At 37.1% G+C, this 21,317-nt stretch overlaps 1 protein-coding gene across 1 annotated transcript in view; it reads right to left on the reverse strand.

Annotated features, from left to right (window-relative positions):
• Nucleotides 1–21,317, reverse strand: part of lrp1bb (low density lipoprotein receptor-related protein 1Bb) — a gene marked incomplete at its 3' end in the record, with an annotated part of 323,276 nt that overhangs the window by 61,925 nt on the left and 240,034 nt on the right. Inside the window, exons 33-43 of the mRNA XM_081367857.1 lie at nt 17,093–17,233; nt 14,486–14,611; nt 14,162–14,293; nt 11,921–12,055; nt 11,472–11,601; nt 7,953–8,079; nt 7,689–7,840; nt 7,252–7,376; nt 6,756–7,127; nt 3,782–3,971; nt 2,527–2,731 (exon numbers count right to left, since the gene is read on the reverse strand). Of these exons, the coding sequence (XP_081223983.1) occupies nt 2,527–2,731; nt 3,782–3,971; nt 6,756–7,127; nt 7,252–7,376; nt 7,689–7,840; nt 7,953–8,079; nt 11,472–11,601; nt 11,921–12,055; nt 14,162–14,293; nt 14,486–14,611; nt 17,093–17,233 (1,835 nt within the window). The remainder of the gene's footprint in view (nt 1–2,526; nt 2,732–3,781; nt 3,972–6,755; nt 7,128–7,251; nt 7,377–7,688; nt 7,841–7,952; nt 8,080–11,471; nt 11,602–11,920; nt 12,056–14,161; nt 14,294–14,485; nt 14,612–17,092; nt 17,234–21,317) is intronic.

Here is a 21,317-nt window from a genome sequence, read left to right on the forward strand (position 1 = left end):
TCCACTAATCAAAAGCACTTAATTAAACAACAACTATATAAATAATAATAATAATAATAATAATATTCATAAACAAAGAATTAATTTAATTAGAATTAATTTAACATGATTAATTATTTAAAAAGAAAAAAAAAGAATGACATCTTTGAATCATCTTCATTTGGGTTTTTTTCTCAACACATATTTATATGCAATTAATTGTGATTATGTTCATGAATTAATTAGCATATAATTTAATTAAGTTTGTGGAAACACTTGACAGTAAGGTTCAATTTGTTAACATTAGTTGCACAATTTTTTACAGCATTAATAATTTAGGTTAAATGTTAATTTATAAAATATTATAGTTCATTGCGAATTCAGAAATATATATACAAATACAGGGAACTACACTGCGACCAAAATGGTCGCATATGCGACCTTTTGAAATGCCATTGCGACCGTAATTTTTAATGGGTCGCAAATGTATCACTGATTATTTTTGTACCTATGTTTTAGGCTATGATTTACTATGAACATTTATTAAAAAAGAAATGTGTATTTTAAGAATACGTTTTATAACGTGCACTGCCTATGAGCATTCAAAACATCAAGTTAACTTCAGCCCCGCGACCGTTACTTAGATTAAAACCATTGTATCAGTGCTGCGCGAGCGGCTCTCTCTCTCTCTCACACACACAAACACGGACGCGCACACACAGAGAGAGAAGATAATTGTAAAATGAAAATTGACGGGCTACAGTTTACATTTAATATTTAATGTTTTATATTTTAACGTGTTCTAACGTGTGCGTTCCTTCATCAGCGCGTAACGTTACGTGAAGCTCACATGCACTAAAAGCCTGTCTACCAGCGCCTGGATACTGGACTAAGTTATCTTTCGAGTCTTATTGTGCTTATACTATTAAATACACACAAGGTTTAGATAAACAAAGTCGGTTATGACTAAAGTGAAAGCAAACTTGAGAAAATTGAATAAATCTGCTTGTCAAATGCGTGTATATTAGACGCAACTCTTAAAGAGACAGTAGCAATAGTAAACACGCTGCCGCTTGTCCTTAAAGGGATAGTTCACCCAAAAATCATTTAAACGCACTCTAATGTTGTTCCAAACCTGTATTAATTTCCTTCTAATATTTTCTAATATTTTTCTAATATTAATATTTTGAAGAATGTGGCTATCCAGTAGCTGGTCCCCATTGACTTCCAAAGGAGAAAAATATTCTAAGTCACTGGGGTAGGCCTACATCAACTGTTTGGTTACCCACATTCTTCCAAATAACTTTTATTTTCAACAGAAGAAAGAAACTCATTCGAGTTTAAAACAACTTGAGAGAGTAAATTATGACAATTTGAAATTTTAGGAGAACTATTCCTTTTATGTTAATAAAACAACAAAATGCAAAGAGAAAATCACTCACTGCTCTTGAATGAAGTAGCTTTAATAAGTATCAATGTATAATTTATACAGTGAAGTGTATTTTGTTTTATTTTCATATTTGTTCATTTAATTACTTTCTTCAATGCTACTGTTAAATACACCTACTGAAGCTGAAAACATAAAACACTATTTAATTTGTATATTAAGTTGTGTATGTGTAATGTGCATCTTTGATCTTAATATTTAATAACAAAGAAAATAATGACAAATATTTTTATCTTCACCCCTGTCTGGCATTTTTTTTATATATGTTTTGTTACCCAAGGCTTTGTTTTTAAAATATGAACATAAGTTTTGGCTGTAATGCTCAGTCGCAAAATAGTAAAACCAACATAAAAAAGAATCGTGATAAAATCGTGAATCGTGATTTTCCTGAAAAAAATCGTGATACAATATTTTTGCCATTGGGATAATAAATTAAGTAGCCTATCTTAATTGTACACAATGTTCCTGTTTTTTTTTAGTATTTTTTTTATGCCATAACAGCAATATTAATATCGGTTATTATCGGTATCGACCACAATTTTCACATCGGTGCATCACTACTTAAGAGTTCAGGAGTCTGCCCATCTGTGCCAACCATAGCATGTTGAAATCCATTTAGGAGAAAATCTATCCCAACCAATGTTAAAGAAAACAAAAACAAGAAGGCATGTGGTTTAAAAGATGGCAAGTAAAATAAAAAGCACATCTGTATGTAATACAGTTTCATTATTGTTTATTATTATCCAGAGCGGCTAACTATAAATAATTTGTGCGACCAAATCATGTTTTGCGCCAGTAACTGAAAAAGTTAGTAGCGCAAGTGCCACCAGTGGAAAAGGTTAGTGTAGTTCCCTGAAATATTATAAATATAAAATTATATTTTAGAAATTAACATAAATCTAGATTAATAAATTCAGTAGATATTGTTTATTGTTAGTATATGATTCCTAATGCATTATTAAATGTTAATGAATTGAACCTTACCGTAAAGTGCTACAAAAATTATGTACCTTGACAGGAAAATGACTCTTTAAAAAATCATGACAATTTCCTTGAAAAGTCTCCAAAACACCACGAAACAGAGAAAGAGTCATACTTACAAGTCTGTGGGAGCCGTCATATTCACAACGTTCAATTTTGCCCAGGCTGCCGTCAGAGAAATACAGCTTTTCTGCTTTATGGTCAATTGTGAGTCCGTTAGGAGTGAATACATCTGTGCTAATGATGGCTTTCATGTTATTCCCTGCAAGAGTGGAGCGCATGATACTGGGGCGCTGCTCGTTCCAATTGGTCCAAAACATGAGGCTATAAAATACAAAGGACAGAAAATGAGAGGAATAGATGCAATTTTACAGACAGCACTATAGAAAAATTATTCAATACTGTCGTCTGTCTGTATTTTTAAACCCGCTGTATGGGACTGGGGAATATCACCGACTTCACAAATTGTCGTGGACAGAAAGGCCTCAGGGCCTATTTGACATTTCCTCTTAAAAAATTCCTTTCACAGTCTAATTCCATGGACTAATTGAAAATTAGTGATACATGCTGACATTCTATGCCAATTAATCATTTCAGGTTAGATTCTAATTAACAGCAGTCCGTAGTCCATTTGAAAAAGTGCCAGATAACCAAGTAAGCATATTCTCTCCAAGGTTGAGGGTTTAATGTAGTCAGTGAACTCAGGGTCGGCACATCTTTCTGAATATCAATGCTGTTCATCAGTCTCAAATGATTCTTTTAGATGGGATATTTAAGAGCATATACGATCCATTATGTCTGGAGAGTTGATACTTTGCTCGGTAAGGAATAAAAATGTTCCATCCACAACAAATTTTGCACGGTGCTTGGCTCATCGGAAGAGGTCAAACTAATTAAAATGTTTTCCTTCTTGACTGATTGACATTCCATATATGTCAGTTTTCCTGTGTGTGATGAATCAATTTGCTCTCAATTTTAAAAGTCAATATGCTTCCTCCTGACATAAAAATCTATTTTGTTTCACATTACGTGTCGACAAAGGTTCGTCTGTCAAGCGAGTGAATGTATCCATTTTGTTTAGACTATAGTGAATGGAATCTTTCCCTCTGCCAGAGTAGAAAAACAGCACCATTTGCACACCAAACTTCATTGGTTCTCGCATGTCACATGACCAGTGATGGTGCATTTGGGGTGTTTTTAAGAGCAAATAACCATTTCAATGCACATGACAACAAACTCTCATCTGAAATTATATTAAATTTCAGTATGAAAGTATTGTCATTGAACATTGAAGCCGTGTCATAGTCATTTTTGTAATTAGACAGTATTCTTTACAGACCGACAATATCAAATACCCAAGTGAGGCCAACTTACTTTTGACATTCATCCAGGGCCAAGACATGGGGATGGTCATCCTCAGACATGGTGACAACAGCTTGCCTGGTGAAGGCTCCTTGTCGGCTCTGGTCGACTGTGTATCTGCTGATGCTTGAGGTGGTGGAGCTAGTCCAGTAAATTGTGTCCCATGCTCTGTGATAAGCCAAGCCCTCAACCGAACCCACATCTGGAGAGGAAAACAAACTACAGTTTGACCATGCTTCTTTCCCATTGGCTAATGACATACTGAAACCAGTCACATGGAAAGGTGATGTAATAGTATGTTCTCTTTGATGTTCAATTTTTCAAAAATTGTGTGTTCATTTGTGCTAATACTTTCAACTTTTTTTAATATTCATAGCTCAGTATAAGATTTTTTTTACAATAATTTTACTATTATGATTATACCATCGTACTGTTTGATATAAACCATGGTAATGAATGAATGTTATATTTTTGAATGAAAAATAAAAAAAAAACATTGCAATGGTGTTCACACACACACACACACACACACACACACACACACACGCATTGTTGGTTTTCTTTTTGATACTGAAATCACACAGTGAGTGAATGAGTTCAGAAAACCATAATAAATCAAAGTGACATCTCACTAAGCACTATAAAACTGTAAGGTTTTGTCTGCTGTCAAGTCTAAACTTCATCAGTTAAATAGCAATTGTGTTTAACTTTGCAGAGGCTGTAGCTAAAAATGCCACACTTTGAAAAATCTTAGATACTACTTTATTAACAGTCTGCAGAAATCCATCACTAATTAATCATTCACAATAAAAAGTGCCTGACAGCTTGCCTTTGCAGAAACTGTTAGAGAGGCTAGGGAGTAATTAACAGGGGATGTATGACTTAATTAGGGAAATACAGATTATTAACGTCCTCACCCTCTCCCGGTGACAGAACGCAGAGTATGCATGAGTGTTTGTATGTGTTTCTGAGTGTGCATGTAGTCTAGGTGGCTGGGATTGGCTTTCATCTCTGGAAAAGTGAGTGAACTCAAGTGTGGAAACGCCGTCAAAAGAGCAGGCTCATTTCAACCTGTAGTCAACATCACTCTCTCACTCTCTCTGGCTGCGGTACTTACGCTCAAAATGGATAGAGGTGGAGGATATCTCTGTGAATGTTACAGTGTGGTAGCGGTATGAAAAGTTCAGGTGAATGGTTAAATGCACGTCTCGTTCAAAAACATCTCAATGCGCTACATATTCATCAAAATATCTAATCTGTACATTAGGTCTTGACATTTTTTTTTAATTATGGACCTTACATCTCAATCAAATCAGTATTAATATAATGTGCATTTTATGCTAAAGTAATCACTTGAAAAATGTGCATGCCATTGTTTTAATTTAATTAGTTAATTTTAGATATTAATAATGCATTTTAGATTTAACTAATTTAAAAAAGTAGTATTCAACAGCAATTTAGTTTTAGCTGTAATACTGAAATTCCCAAAAAAAAGAAAAAAAAGAAGCAGCGATTCTATTTGCTGTAAATTATATTTTGTCATATACGCTAAACAAAGGCAAGAGAGAATCAGAAGAAAACCTCTTTTATTATCCCCAAGAGGATAGAGATGGCAAATTAAGTAAAAATGAAATATGAAAAGGTCTAATACCCAAGGAGCAATGAGGTTAGTTAAAAGAGAATTCAGAGAGTACTGTAAGTGGATAGAAGCACTAATCATGCAGCACAGAGGCTTTCTAAGTATATCTGCATCCCATTAACTTCAGCAAAGTGAAATGAGCTGGGATACTAAATACCAAAAAGGCATTCAGGACTTTATTTTTCTATGTTTACATAGGACAAAAAAACTGCATTTAGATAGTTCATGCAAAAAAAAACAAAAAACAAAAAACAAAAAAAAACAAAACAAAGGGGAAAACATAAGAAAAAAATAAATAATTTACTCAAATTGTTTTGTTCTAAAGCTATATGACTTTCTTTCTGAGGACTGAAGATTATAAGCTTTAAAAAAGAAGAAGCATACCATAAAAGTAAATTATGACAAATTAAATTTTTGGGTGAATTATTTCTTTAAAACATCCCTTGAATTTCTGCTATCAATCATGAAGAATTTCATTCAAGAACTTCTGGTGTACATTTACGTTATTGCAACATTCTTCTTATTTGCCATTTGAACTTAGTTATGTTTGCATGCGTTCTGAATAAGAAATTACGAAGTGAACAAGCTATAATAAGTAGTACATGAGGTTTTTGTTGTAAAAAAAAAAAAAAAAAAAAAACCTGCCAAGATTGTCTCATTACATTGTAAATGGATAATACACAGTCATTAGGCATATTAGGTTTTCAGTGTGGGCCACCATCAGACGTGGATATCGATCGCGGCTGAAATGTCTGCCGTATATAGCGTACATAAGGAAATCAATAACCATATTCTGAACTTTCCAACAGCGGTGACAGGCAGGATCTTGAAAAATATCACCCCGCTTCCATTCATATTTCTGTTACAGTTTGAGGACGGTGGAAATGAGACAAGCGATTTTAATCCATCAAGAATCCATCATGGAAAAAGATGCAGTGTTTTAAACATCTTTTTTGACAGTTAAATTGGTCCCACTTAGTTGTGGAAAAATGGAGGTAGCTATTACAACACTTTTACTAGATGTTGGATGCATGGAGGCCTTGCTGTACATCACAGGCTGTGCCACTTACGCTTTCCAACAAATGGCCTTTCACAAATGGCTGCTAAGAGGCTGGAATGGTTCTAGTGGCAGAACATTAAACAACATGTGGGCCACTGCAATGAGTCTGCATAAGGACGACGAAAGGACCATAAACAAATGCCCAAATCTGTGGAAGCAACATCTTTCATGATCATCAAAAGGCTAGCACAAAACCCAAACCAAGAAGCAATTAGCAGGACTTTCCAAACACCCCTTCATAACCATTTCTGCAAGAAAGCATGTACAATAAAACCAACTAGACTTACTGTCTACTATGACTTGTCTTCCTGACCAGTCATCGTTGATCATCTGAATATTCCCAAAATGGATGTCGCTGAAGAATATGCGGTTGTGGTGTGAGCTCTGTTGCCGATAATCGAACGCCAGGGCGATGACGTTCTTGAAGTAATCTGGGTTCTCAAAAGGTTGGAGAGGGGAGTTAAGATCACTCTCGTCAGATAGGTGGATGCTCTTCAAGATGGTCCTTTCAGAGTATAGAAGATAGCCCTCATATCTTTGGCAAGCAAAGCCATCTTCGGCTAAGTACCCATGAGCACAGGAGCAGGTCCTTCTTCCACTGCCCAAGTGAAAACACAGCTGTTGACAACCTCCATTGCTCCTTGCACACGGGTTGGTGCCTGCATGCAAAAGCACAGACAAACATCACTGGATGCACACTGCGATAATCAGAATAAATCTTGTTCTGTTTCAAGAAAACATATGTGGCATAATAAAATAAACTCATTAAGTTGAAACCTCAACCTTTCTCCCGGCCTCTGTTAAACACTTTTACGTCCTTCAGGTTGACGCCAAGACCACTTCTCATCGTCACGGCGTCGTTGGCATCGCTCTTGAATCCGCGGCGGATTGATCCGTTGGCGTGGGCTCTGCAATAGACGGCACAGAGAGAGAGTCTGACATTGGCGTAATGGTGGCAGTTTTCTAATTAAAAGCAGCAAGACTCATTAAAACACACAGAAAAGCTGCTTTAGCGGCAAAGCCGAGAAAACGTCACCTTGGCGATGAATTGCGGTACATCCTATTTACATAAGGCCAACGGAGGCTGCCTGGGAGATGACATAAACATACGGCAGGCCTCATAATAACCTTGCTCGGAAGGGGTTAATCCGTTGAGACTGGAGCAGCTGGCTCCGTGGGCCACTTTGGAGAGTGTAGCACTTAGTAAAATAATAAATTACCTGTCAGACCAGTAGATGTAAGCCCCGAACACAGCCACGGAGAACAGGTCCACATTGGAGGCTGACAGTACAATCTCTCGGCCCTCCCCGGTTTCAAGGTTGATCCTTTCTATCTTGTCGGTCCGGGCGTCGCTCCAGTATAATCTATTTTCCTAGAAAGCAATTTGAAAATGAGCACCTCTCCCTTTGAGCAGCTCTATTTTATCAGCATCAGAAGAAGAGAGAGTGAGCAGAGCATCAGGAAGTAGAATCATGTCACCCTACCTCGTAGTCAATGGTGATTCCATTCGGCCAGGCAATGCCAGAACTGACCAGGGTCACTTGGTCAGAACCGTCCAGTCGTGCACGACCAATGCAAGGATTTTTCCCCCACTCGGTCCAGAATAAGTAACTGTTAATTGGAAAAATCTGATCCAGATGACCATTTTAACAATTAAAGACCTTAAAGGGATAGTTCACTTTGAAATTCAATTTTGGTATGTTTTAGCTTACCTCAAGGGCATCCAAGATGTTGGTGTCTTTGTTTCCGCAGTAGTTTCAATTTTGATATTTTTAGGTCAAACCGTTCTTGTCTGTCAGTCATATAATGCAGGTATATGGTCATCACCTCAAAGAGCATGCACAGAGAAGTCCAAATTAAACAATTCCCCATCATAAGTACATATTGATGGTCTAAGACACGAAACGAGCGGTTTGTTTGAGAAAACGAACAGTATTTTATCGTTTATACCTCTTGTACACAACCACGTCCAAGTGATCTGAGGGCGCGCGCGCTTCCTGCTGTGTGACGTGTGCGCGCGTTCTGGCTTAGTCTGCGCAAGCGCCAGAAAGAGCCGGAAGTGATTTCTCACGCGTGTAAGAGGTAAAAACGATATAAATACTGTTCGTTTTCTCACACAAACAGCTCGTTTCGTGTCTTAGGCCATCATTGTGTACTTACGTTGGGGAATTGTTTAATTTGGACTTCTCTGTGCATGCTCTTTGAGGTGGTGATGACCATAGACCTGCATTATATGACTGACAGTCAAGAACGGTTTGACCTAAAAACATCAAAATTGAAACTACTGCGGAAACAAAGACACCTACATCTTGGATGCCCTTGAGGTAAGCTAAAGCATACCAACATTCAATTTCAAAGTAAACTATCCCTTTAAAGGAACAGTTCAGCCAAAAATGAAAATTCTGTCATCATTTATTCACTTTAAAGGGATAGTTCACTCAAAACTTAAAATTTGGTGATAATTTACTCACTCTCAGACCATCCAAGATATAGGTGACTTTTTTTTTCTTGAGTAAAACAGTAAAAAAGATTTTTTAGAAGAAACTGTGTTCCTCTGTGACTCATATAATGTAAGTCAATGGTTGCCATCACTTTGAGATAAAAAACAAAAACATATGCAGACAAAACAAAATACCTGCACCTCTTGACGATACATTAAGGTCTTAAGAAGTGTAACGATCGGCCTATAAAGAAAATGAACATTATTTACAACATTTTTACCTCTAATCCACAGCCTTGGCAAACGGCCCTGAGCGTGAGCTTTCTGTCGCATAATGACGTATGCGAGGGAGTGACCTCATATGTGAGCTGACGCTGTTTGTTTGAGGGAGGGCGTGTTTTCACCAGCAGTACGAATGGATAAAGCTGCTTAAAAGTACCAGTCATCACGATGGCTGATGATTTAAATTATCTCAATGTAACACTAGACAAAGTGTCGCCTGCAGTTTACACATGGCAAGCTAAAGACTATGTACAAAAAGCTGCGGCTCATGGAGAAAAGCTGGGATCTTCAGTCAGGCAGCTGCCTCAACGATTTCTTCGAGTTGTGGCATTGCAATGTTCCATTCGTGACAACAGAGGCTCTCTACTAGAGACCTCTGTCTCCCCGAGGCTTGATGACGTTCCCCTGCCTCTGCTTTCTCGATCTCTCGCAGTTCTTGATCAGAGTATTCTGGTTCAAACAAGTATGGTTGTGCAAAAAATTCCACGTTGTCTAGTGTTACATCGAAATCATCAGACATTGTGATGAGCGGTACTTTTAAACAGCTTTAGACGTTCCTACTGTTGGTGAACACGCGCCCTCCCTCTCTGTAGTAAACAAACAAAGTGTGATGTCATTCCCACACATACGTCATTATGCGACAGGAAGCTCACACTGCAGACTGTTGTGAACGCGTTCAACGTGCTCAGGACCGTTTGCCAATGTTGTAAATAATGTTCAGTTTCTGGCATAAACCGATTGATTCGCTTCTTAAGACCTTAATGTATCATCATGAGCCGCAGGTATTAATTTTGTTTTGTCTGCATGTGTTTTTTTTTTATCTCACAGTAATAGCACCCATTGACTTCTATTATATGAATCACAGAGGACCACCGTTTTAGCTAAAAATCTTGTTTACTGTTCTGCTGAAGAAGAAAAAAGCCACTAACAGCTTGGATGGCCTAAGTTTGAGTAAATTAACAGCAACTTTTCATCTTTTGGTGAACTATCCCTTTAATGTCATTCCAAACACATACGATTTTCCTACCAAAATCTGAAGACTCCAAGCTTAAAAAAGGATGCAAAAGTATCATAAAGTGGTCCAAGTGGTCATTATTTTGAACTGAATCTTGTCAATAAATCACTTTAATGCAAGTCTTCAGAAACCTTATGATAATGTTTTGAGAGAAACAATTGTATATTACTAAATATATATTGACATCAGCCTTACAACAACTTGGCTTTAGATTCATTAGAGAAGTATGAATCATTGTGAACAAATCATTCTTTTGAATTGAATCGGTTCAGTGACCTGTTTGATTTAATTCTTAAAACTTCACAAATCTGTCTGGTATGGTTCTCAATGATTTGGTTGTAGCCGTTAACATTGAGTATTATACTTTTATGATACTGTTTGCATCCCCTCTGAATCTTGAAAGCTTCCCTATTCACTATAAAATTACATTTACATTTAATCATTTAGCAGACACTTTTATCTAAAGGATACAAGGAAAAAGTAAAAGAACAACCAGCACAGAATTCCTACATTTGTGCTGACAGAAAGTAAGCTGTATAGGTTTGGAACGACATATGGTGAGTAAAAGATGTCAGAATTTTCATTTTTGGGTGAACTACTCCTTTAAAGTGTATAACTGTTGTTACACCACCAAGGAAATGTCATTCAAAGTTTGACTCAACTGGGAAAGGAAAAGACAGCTTTTATAGCCTTAGGCTTGAATGGGAGGCTCTTTTTTTGGATGTCTGGGATTTAGAGGATCCCACTCCTGATGCTGTCTGCTGTCAGCAGATATTTGGTAGATGGGTTAACACGCTCATATGTCTAAAACTTGTCTTCTCAGTGTGTGATTCTGATCGTAGGGTGTGAAGAACAAAATCAAGGCAAACAGAATAAAAAAAAAAACTAGCATGGAGACCATAGATTTTGATTCTAATTACTGAAAGAATACCATAATGGACTACAAAATGGGTCTGTGACTAAATGGAGATGCATTTCTGCCCGGTTTAAATTCTTGATTTGGTTCATTAGAGATGGCCAAGACATTTTAAAGCCAATTTGTCAGCAAAACAGTCTTGGGCAGATCACAATATGTATTTGACCTTCAAATGTCAAAAATCCCCTGCATTTTCATTTCTCAAGAGCTCATTGTATTATATGGTCTAATGCACTTGTATAGTTCCCTAAAATTTACTCAGTAATTTGCAAAGTCTTTCTAAAGATTTATATTACTGAACAGAAGACATGGCTGAATCTGATGCATTGTTTCAAAGGCATGTGACGTACCCTCTCTGTGGATGCACTGCAATGGCTCTTGGCTGATCCAGCCCATCTGATATTACAACTGACCGGTAGAGACCATTTAGACGAGCAATTTCAATGAGGTTGAGGCCATGGTCTGTCCAGTAAAGGTTACCTGGTTAAAAAAAATACAAAATAATAATACTTCACAAGATTACTGTTTTTATTGTATTTGAATTGTATTGTATGTTATTATATTATATCAAATAAATGCAGCTTTGGTGAGCATAAGAATTTGTTAAAATAATGTTTTCCAAAAAAATATAAACAATTGTACTAAACCTAAACTTTTGAATGGTAAAATGCAAAGATTTTATCTTGAGAAGTGCTGACATGGTGTGCTGAGCAATACCATTTATTGAAAAACTATACACAGACAGATAGTGATAGAAAAATGGCAGCATTCCATTTTTATAATGATGTTTGTGTCTAACCAGCAATCCAATCGACTGCGATGCCCTCCACTCTGTTGATGCCAGTGGTGATAATGTCTTCCCTCCATGTCTGATCCCTCTTGGCTCTGGAGATCCGGTTTAAACCCATGTCTGTCCAGTAAATTGTATCATTGCCTGTATGAAGGAGGACATTTTTATTCACATTAAGAGCAAAGCTGGTAACATAAATAGTGTCTGAGAATGCATCTCAGAAGCTTTAAATAAATAAAACAAGTAAGCACAGGACAGATATATTGTGGAAACGTCTTATAAGGTTTGTAAGAGATCCCATAATAATTTCTAATGCCTTTTAACAGTAACAATAATTACAGTTGCCAACAAGCTTTTTGTAAGGGGACATTCAAAGTGACAAACAAAAATTGTGTAGCAAACAAATCAAACATGATTAGCAATGACTAAAAGATTGTTTTGACAGAAGCACGCTCTAAATGTAAATGGTATTTTTGCCCTACAACCGAATGCGGCAAGAGTAGTTATTTACTTGCACCCTACTGTTATTACTGAATTTACACAGCTAACGGATTTCTTACATGTGACAACAGCCAGCTGGAAGGCCCTCATCTGTTTTATGCTCCAACAAGCTGCCTCTTAATAACATGCAAATGGTATGCATGTGTAATCAGCTGTCATAGGCTGAGTCGGACTGGGGTTTTCTTCACCTGAGATGCGCTGATTCTGGTGGTAGGCGAGAGTATTTGCATAGAAACTCTCTGACCATCTGCCTCTATTGCCCTGGTGCTGAGGTCAGCAATTCTGCCATGTTTCTCAACCCACACCGCGTGTAAAAAAAAGACCTGTCCATCTAATGACTTAAGGTGAATTAAGGTGACTGAATAATTGTTTGAATACATATAAACATATATTCAGTTTAGAGCAGATAGAAAGGATGAAGTACGCTTTACTCGAAGGTAATGATTTTCTTGCAAAAATTATTTATTGACAACAGCACCATACTACTACTAGTAGTATATAAAATAATAATAATGATAATAATAATAATAATTAGTATTATTACATACAATGATAGTTTTGAATTATTATTAATAATAATAATAATAATAATAATAAGACAATTAATACAAATAATAACAATAGTTTATTACTATGTAGAATGATGATGTAATGAATTTATAATAATAACGTAATATTATTATTAATAATGAACAGTATTCATAATTTAATAATAAGATAATCATAAACATAATAATAAGATAAAATTTTTTAAAAGGTATGTTGATATACATGTTTTAATTGATTGACAGACCTAACTATTATTATTACTAGTAGCAGTACAGTAGTAGCAGTAGTGCTATTTTACTTTACATAATTTAAATAAATAAATAAAATGACAAAATGTATAACATATTTATTAAAATAAAATAAATATGAATAATAACAATACAAATAAATGCATCATATCTTACAAACAAATAAATAACAGTAACCTCACGTCGTCTGTATAGCGTACTTATCCTTTGCACCAGCTCTAATCTGAATGGAATGCTATATGGACTGTATTTTCAGCACAGTGTTTGTTGGTTGTTTGTTTATGGGAGAAGGAAAGGTCAGGTCACATTTGAATGATTACAGTAGGTAGTCTGTGCTGATGCATGCATACGTGTTTGCATGTTTATGGAAATGTCTCATATTATTGACTGTTAGAATGATAATTTGGTGCCATCACATGTGGACTGCCCCCTTGACGCTCACTTCATTTATGCCACTTGTCACCACAAAATGATCCACCAAAACGGGCTGAATAATCTTGCATCAGACCACTGTCAAATTAACCTCATTCAGAGAATGAATAATGCATAGTATGACAACAACCCCTCAACACCATCAACTTTGTGATCTCAGCACTACTTTCATTTGCTAGATTATCTACTATACTGCTTTCTGTCCCTTATGGTTCTAGCAACAGCATATGAGACACAAAAGGGAATATTTATCTGAGTTACTGTTGTTTGCATCAACTTGTTTAACCAATCTAAATGGTTTATCTCTTCAACATGTGATATGGAGTCTTGTAGAGTCCCTTCTGATCTGGTATAAAACTGTGTAGCTAATACAAAAACTGTAGATCTGACAGCAAACAACATTTTAAAAAAGTAATACAGAGAAGGCAATACATGCCTTATCTTTGTTGTGCACACACAGAAGATTCAGAGAGTGGCTCTAGTGAACAGAATAGAAGATAGCAGGACTGCATGAAAGTACCTGCATGAAAGTCCACGCCAACAGCAAACAAGGTGCCGCTGATGGGCATCAGTGTCTCTGCGTGGTCACTGGGATCCAAAGCGATTCCACGTATCCCCTCATGAAAAGAGTACATCAGAAAAGAACTCAAGCCTGTGATAGACAACAGCAAGCGAGAGATGTTAGATTGAGGTCAAATGAACGTCACACAGTTTTCTTTAGACGCCTTCCACACAATAAAACAAGTAACTAACTGAAAAAACTACATGTTACTTGTTAAAAGTGAAGAAAACATTCATGACATCCCTTCTAAACACAAGGACACGTGTCACGACTGCAGCCTACCTTCACAGGAGAGACGGTCACTGCGCAGGTTGTAGCCAATGGTGCAGGCACATGTACGTGTGTTTTCAGATGTGGGCAGACAGAGCTGAGAGCAACCACCATTATTTAACTGACAGGCATTCCTACCTGAGAGACCACAATGAGAGGAGACAACATGGTGATGAAATTGTCTTGAAAATAAGTCTTGAAAACTATTTGTGGAGAGAGGAGACAACTGCTGACTGTAGTTGTTGGTCTTCTCCTTCTCTGACACTTCTACATTATTGCAAGAGAACTATTCCAAACCGTATTGAATTTTTTTTTATATTTCTTAAACACAGAAACGTACAGGTGAAGTTTGTATTCCGATCTACTTGAACAGTCAGATGAAACTGAAAAAAGAAGACGACTTTTTTATACATTTCCTGAACACCATTAATCTCCCATTGCTCATACAAACAATCTTTTGACATTGTATGACGATTTTAAATACTGTCATTATACTTAAGCCAAAGCAAATTATTAAAAATGTATCAGGAGGAAAATATCTATTCTGTATTAAGATATGATACATGTCCACTAGTTTTGAGTTTTTTTGGTTTTGATATCTGGACTGTTATTTCGAAGTGTTTTTCTGTTTACATTGCTCCCAGTGTTTACTTCTTGTGTTTTACTTTGTTCCCATAGTTAATTATTTTATACTTATTATTATTGCTAATGTGTACATTACTGTTCATAAGTTTGGGGTTGGTAAGAGCATATGACTTATGCTCACCATGACTGCATTTATTTGATCACAATATTGTGAAATATTATTATATAAAATAAAAAGAAAAAAACTTTTCTATTTCAATATATTTTATTCCTGTGATGCTAAAAGCTGAATTTTAAGCAGCTATTACTCCAGTGTCACATGATCCTTCAGAAACCATCCTAATATGCTAATTTGAAGCTCAATAACTGTTTTCAACTGAATAGAAAGTACAAAATAAATATTTTGTAACATTATAAATGTATTTATTGTCACTTTTAGTCAATTTAATGCATCCTTGCTAAATCAAAGTAGCTCTCCTCCTCCTGAAGTGACTGGATGACTCTCACGTTCCCTCTCTCTCTCTCTCTCTCTCTCTCTCTCTCTCTCTCTCTCTCTCTCTCTCTTTCTCTTAATTTCTTTTAAAAAACTATACAGTAAACCTGAAGAGAAACATTTTCATTTGAAAGCCAATTGACATATAAACTGCTGTTCTGATATCATTCCAAAAGCAATTTCACAGAGATTGTTATTATACAAAACCCATGTCATACTGTTAAAAACTAGGGCTGTCAAAATAATATAATGATAATGTTTAATATCATTAAAAAGCTGAATGAAACCCTCATATCAAAGTTAATATGTTAACTTGTTCAATTCATTGTTCAAGCTCCAAAATAATGTTTTTTAAAATGTTTTTTAACTTGAGGAAATGAGGGGTTAGAAATCATGGGGGCCCTCAGGGGAGATTAGGCCCTCTATTGCCACCCTTTTCGGGCATTCAGAGATCTACTTTGTGCAATCCATTATCCCTTCCACAAAATTTCCAAAAATTCTCTGTTTCTGAGGCAAGTCATTTACGCTTTTATATGAACGCAATATATTAACAAGTTCGGTCACATTGGTCTGGTCGTAATTTGGGATATCTCTCCTCAATTTATGAAAGGTGTAAGTGTTGCCATCAAGTCAAGATGACTTCACACTCTTCCCGGAAGTCTTACTCTCGTCTTAATTATATAACTGAAATTGAAGGGGAGGGAAACTGCACCACTGTGTATTGGCACAAGCTTTCAGGGAAAGCTCAGCTTGCACATCTACGACAGTAATAAGACAGCTCCGCATTATGAATAGAGAGGCTAATTGCTGCCGGAGAAATTTGGTGGCTGGATAGATTTACATTTGAGCCCGTTTAATGGTCATTTCTTATTCAAGTCGACAGTTTAGTGGGATCCACAGCAATGCCGTTAATGGATCTGCCATTAGTGTGAATTATTTGCAGAATAACTCACAAAATGGAAAACCAATATCTGAATATATCTCTGCTTAGGAAAAATATCTCATAGAAAACAGAAAACAGTTGACTTATTTAGAGCTAGCAATTTACAAATAAATTAAACAAGATAGTATAATGCTCAAAATGTATGGTCATGTTTATTTCAGTACATTTGTTTTTATATGCTACTTAAAGACCCCATGAAGTTCAATACAAAGTGTTCTGTGGCTTGTAGTCTATGTCTGTTCATTTTGAGGCTAATCACTGCTTGTGTAGCCCTAAACATAGACTTAATTCACAGATATATGCATTTAAAATGAGCAATTTTTCTCTCCCAGGAAAAGAGTGGTTGTTTTTTAAAAAACACATTAAACTACAAAGATCCAAAATCCAAACAAATGCTCTGTAGAATGGGGATGTACTATCAAGTAGCTAAATCATGGTACGTGTTTGTGACTCAACTAAAGCCTACAGGCTAAAAGCGACAATATATGCAAAGCACGTCAACACTGGAAAGAAATGCAAAATCCCTTCAGTTAGTCATTTCAAAGACAGTCACTTGTCAAAGGATTTTTGAGGCAACAATGACTGTATCACGGCACACCTTTCTGACCATCTCTGTCGTAGACCTTCATGTGTACCACTCCACTGGTCTTATTGCGCAGCACCACCGGGTTACGTCCATCCCGTTTGGCGACCGTCCCCAGCTGAGCCAGATCGTCATCGGCCCACCACAGCCTGCCACCTGGAAAAACAGATGAATTATTTATTTCCCAAAGTCACAGAACCAGTAGGTCTGACTGCCAATGGAGGCACATGCCATTATCATTTGTTTGTCCTTTTTATTCCACACGCATATAATCCGGTGGTTTATTTGGTGCCAAAACTATGCTATGCTACAGTGTACGGGTGGGCGAGGGAGGTGGTTGGAGAGAGAGAGATAGAGCGAGCGAGAAAAGTAAAGAGATAAGACTTGAGCATTATGCATGTTCCCTTCCCAGTGTGAGTCAATGAGGCAGAGCTCAGGGCAGCCTGGCTACGTGCCCTGGCTGAAGACAAGGGCTCTTCATTCACAAAGCCATCAGAGTGCATCTATTCTCACAGTGGCGCTGCAGCTCACAAGCCCCTCGTGTTGTTTCCGCTCTGTAAGGCTGAGTGTGCCACAAAGGGCCTCAGAGATTGTCCTTGGCTCCGAGCCTAGACCATATCTGTCTGCTGCAGGAATACAGGAGAGCAGGAGACAGTCGTTGCTGTGCAACCGTAAAATCAAACATTTTTGTATTTGTAAAAAAGGATTGAATTAACCGAATGACACTGAATGAAAAGGCTGAAAAAATAATCAACAAAATCAGGTTAATCACAGTTCCCATCAAGAGACCGTCAAGTGACTTTGGTTCAGATTATCAAAGCTTTTTCCAACTAATTTTTGCGATTTTACAACAGTAACAATAATTGACGCAACTATACTGTTTTAATGGAACCATTGTGAATTTTAATATAGGGATATTAAAACAAAACAAGTGTTACATTAAAAAATAAGTTTTGGGTTGTAAGATTATTAAAGAAAATAATACTTTTATTCATCAAGGAAGCGTTAAATTGGTCAAAACTGACAGACATTTATAATGTTTAATTATATTTCAAATAAATGTTTGTTTATAGTTTTTGTTTATATATATATATATATATATATATATATATATATATATACATACACTCACCTAAAGGATTATTAGGAACACCATACTAATACTGTGTTTGACCCCCTTTCGCCTTCAGAACTGCCTTAATTCTACGTGGCATTGATTCAACAAGGTGCTGAAAGCATTCTTTAGAAATGTTGGCCCATATTGATAGGATAGCATCTTGCAGTTGATGGAGATTTGTGGGATGCACATCTAGGGCACGAAGCTCCAGTTCCACCACATCCCAAAGATGCTCTATTGGGTTGAGATCTGGTGACTGTGGGGGCCATTTTAGTACAGTGAACTCATTGTCATGTTCAAGAAACCAATTTGAAATGATTCGAGCTTTGTGACATGGTGCATTATCCTGCTGGAAGTAGCCATTAGAGGATGGGTACATGGTGGTCATAAAGGGATGGACATGGTCAGAAACAATGCTCAGGTAGGCCGTGGCATTTAAACGATGCCCAGTTGGCACTAAGGGGCCTAAAGTGTGCCAAGAAAACATCCCCCACACCATTACACCACCACCAGCAGCCTGCACAGTGGTAACAAGGCATGATGGATCCATGTTCTCATTCTGTTTACGCCAAATTCTGACTCTACCATCTGAATGTCTCAACAGAAATCGAGACTCATCAGACCAGGCAACATTTTTCCAGTCTTCAACTGTCCAATTTCGGTGAGCTCGTGCAAATTGTAGCCTATTTTTTTCCTATTTGTAGTGGAGATGAGTGGTACCCGGTGGGGTCTTCTGCTGTTGTAGCCCATCCGCCTCAAGGTTGTGCGTGTTGTGGCTTCACAAATGCTTTGCTGCATACCTCGGTTGTAACGAGTGGTTATTTCAGTCAAAGTTGCTCTTCTATCAGCTTGAATCAGTCGGCCCATTCTCCTCTGACCTCTAGCATCAACAAGGCATTTTCGCCCACAGGACTGCCGCATACTGGATGTTTTTCCCTTTTCACACCATTCTTTGTAAACCCTAGAAATGGTTGTGCGTGAAAATCCCAGTAACTGAGCAGATTGTGAAATACTCAGACCGGCCCGTCTGGCACCAACAACCATGCCACGCTCAAAATTGCTTAAATCACCTTTCTTTCCCATTCTGACATTCAGTTTGGAGTTCAGGAGATTGTCTTGACCAGGACCACACCAGGACCACACCCCTAAATGCATTGAAGCAAGTGCCATGTGATTGGTTGATTAGATAATTGCATTAATGAGAAATTGAACAGGTGTTCCTAATAATCCTTTAGGTGAGTGTATATATATATATATATATATATATATATTGAAAAATCATTCATACAGCAAGGAATACGAACATCTATAAATTTCGCCCTAAAATGCTGTCTCTGCAGGCAGCTCACTTAGTTTTAGAACAGAGCAGTTGCCTACTGCATGACTAAACTCTTTCATATGTATGCAATGAGTACAAGCACAAATATTTTTCAACAAGATATTCATGTCTCCTCCATAAACCAGAAACAAATAATAGTGTAATTTAGGCCACAGAGAGTCTCCAAGCAGATATTTGCTTTTTGTAGTGAGGTCAGCTGTGTATAAATGACATCCTACCCTGAGCAGCCAGTGGCGTATTTGACATTCAAGATTGCTTGCATAGGTCATCACTGCAGTCAATATTAATCTTTACCTGTCCAGGGTGAGAGACATCAATGATTGCTTCTGGGTGTAATGTCCATTTAAACTGTTTGATCACAGAACAACACAGGTCTTAAGGTGACACACAGCCCACTAAACAGCAGCTTGCACTTGCCTGAGTGGTCACATTCCATTAAAGATTCTACCAGGAGGAGGTGGCAAGACTGAATCCTGTCAGGAAAATTGCTTTCATTTCTTCAGTCATCATGCTCTTCAATTACTGTTTCACGCTCTAATAACGGATGTGACTTTGATGCAAGGCGGCCATTGGATTTTTTTTTTTTGCTTCATAATGATGCCGCATCTTTCAAACAGCCGCCGCTTGTATCGATCTGCTGATCATCTGTCTCTGCCGAGTATATTTCCCTGCACAGCTCTCTGTAATGATAAGGCCTGTCCCTCAACACAAACTGCAGGGTGGTTGATTTTACCGTGCCGGGTGGCTGAAATCGTAAACCATTTCCGTTACAGCAAGACCAAAGTAAATTTACGGGGACATCAACTGATAGCATGTTATACAGGTTAACCTTGGCAAATGCCCTAATTTATGTTGCGTTTGCTAGGAGGGAGATAGAGCCGACAGAGACTGAAGATCGTATCCCCCATCATCACACGGAAATCATACAGCCTAATGGAAAAGTTTGTTTCATTCATGTTCAAAACTGTGAACAGTCTACCTGTAATTTTGAGGAGATAAGCAAATAATAAGCAAACAACTATAATCTGTGCCAAAAAAAGAGAAGAAACCTGCCTGCAAAACTACCTGAAAAACTATGTGCAAGTGTACCCAAGTAAAAAGCTGTTTTAAACGGTTTAACTGTTTTAAATATTTTTATGACATTATTTTTGAAGGATCCTCACTTTATAGCATTTTTACACAAGTGCCTAAAACTGTACACAGTACTGTAGTTTTGCAGGCAGGTTTCTTCAAGCGTCTGATGGTGATGGTGAGATCAGATCTCTGTGTGGAGCATGCCAGCTGTTGTCAGACTCCTTGTGCATACAAATAATGGAAAAAGGAATGTTTGGAAATGTGAACCGATATTTCTACTGACACACTAGAGCAAAATACATAAATAACTGGCTTAAAGCCATTTTTTTGGGTGAAAATACTAATGTGCCTAAGACTTTTGCAATCTTATATGAAGTATGTATGTGGCTGTTACACACATTTTTGACTTCTTGTGCATATAAGCTGAAGGGGAAGTAATGTATTCCAAATTTTTCCCTCTTTATGCTGAATCTGACTCTTTGTTCTCTGATGACATTCTCATGCTGCATATTAATATATACCATTCTTTTAGATCTCTGTGGGTAACCTGCATGGCAATGTGGCGTATGCATTATAAAAACACAGACTGCTGGTATTTGAAAGAAAAGCAGTGTTTTGTGTGCTTGGAAGGGATAGCTGTCTTATCATACAAGTATATGTGCAGAAACCCAGTCTGCTTTACTTATTACAAAGATTACATCAATCATACT

The sequence above is a fragment of the Scardinius erythrophthalmus genome, assembly GCF_964197995.2.
Source record: "Scardinius erythrophthalmus genome assembly, chromosome: 6".
NCBI classification, from domain to species: Eukaryota; Metazoa; Chordata; class Actinopteri; order Cypriniformes; family Leuciscidae; genus Scardinius; species Scardinius erythrophthalmus.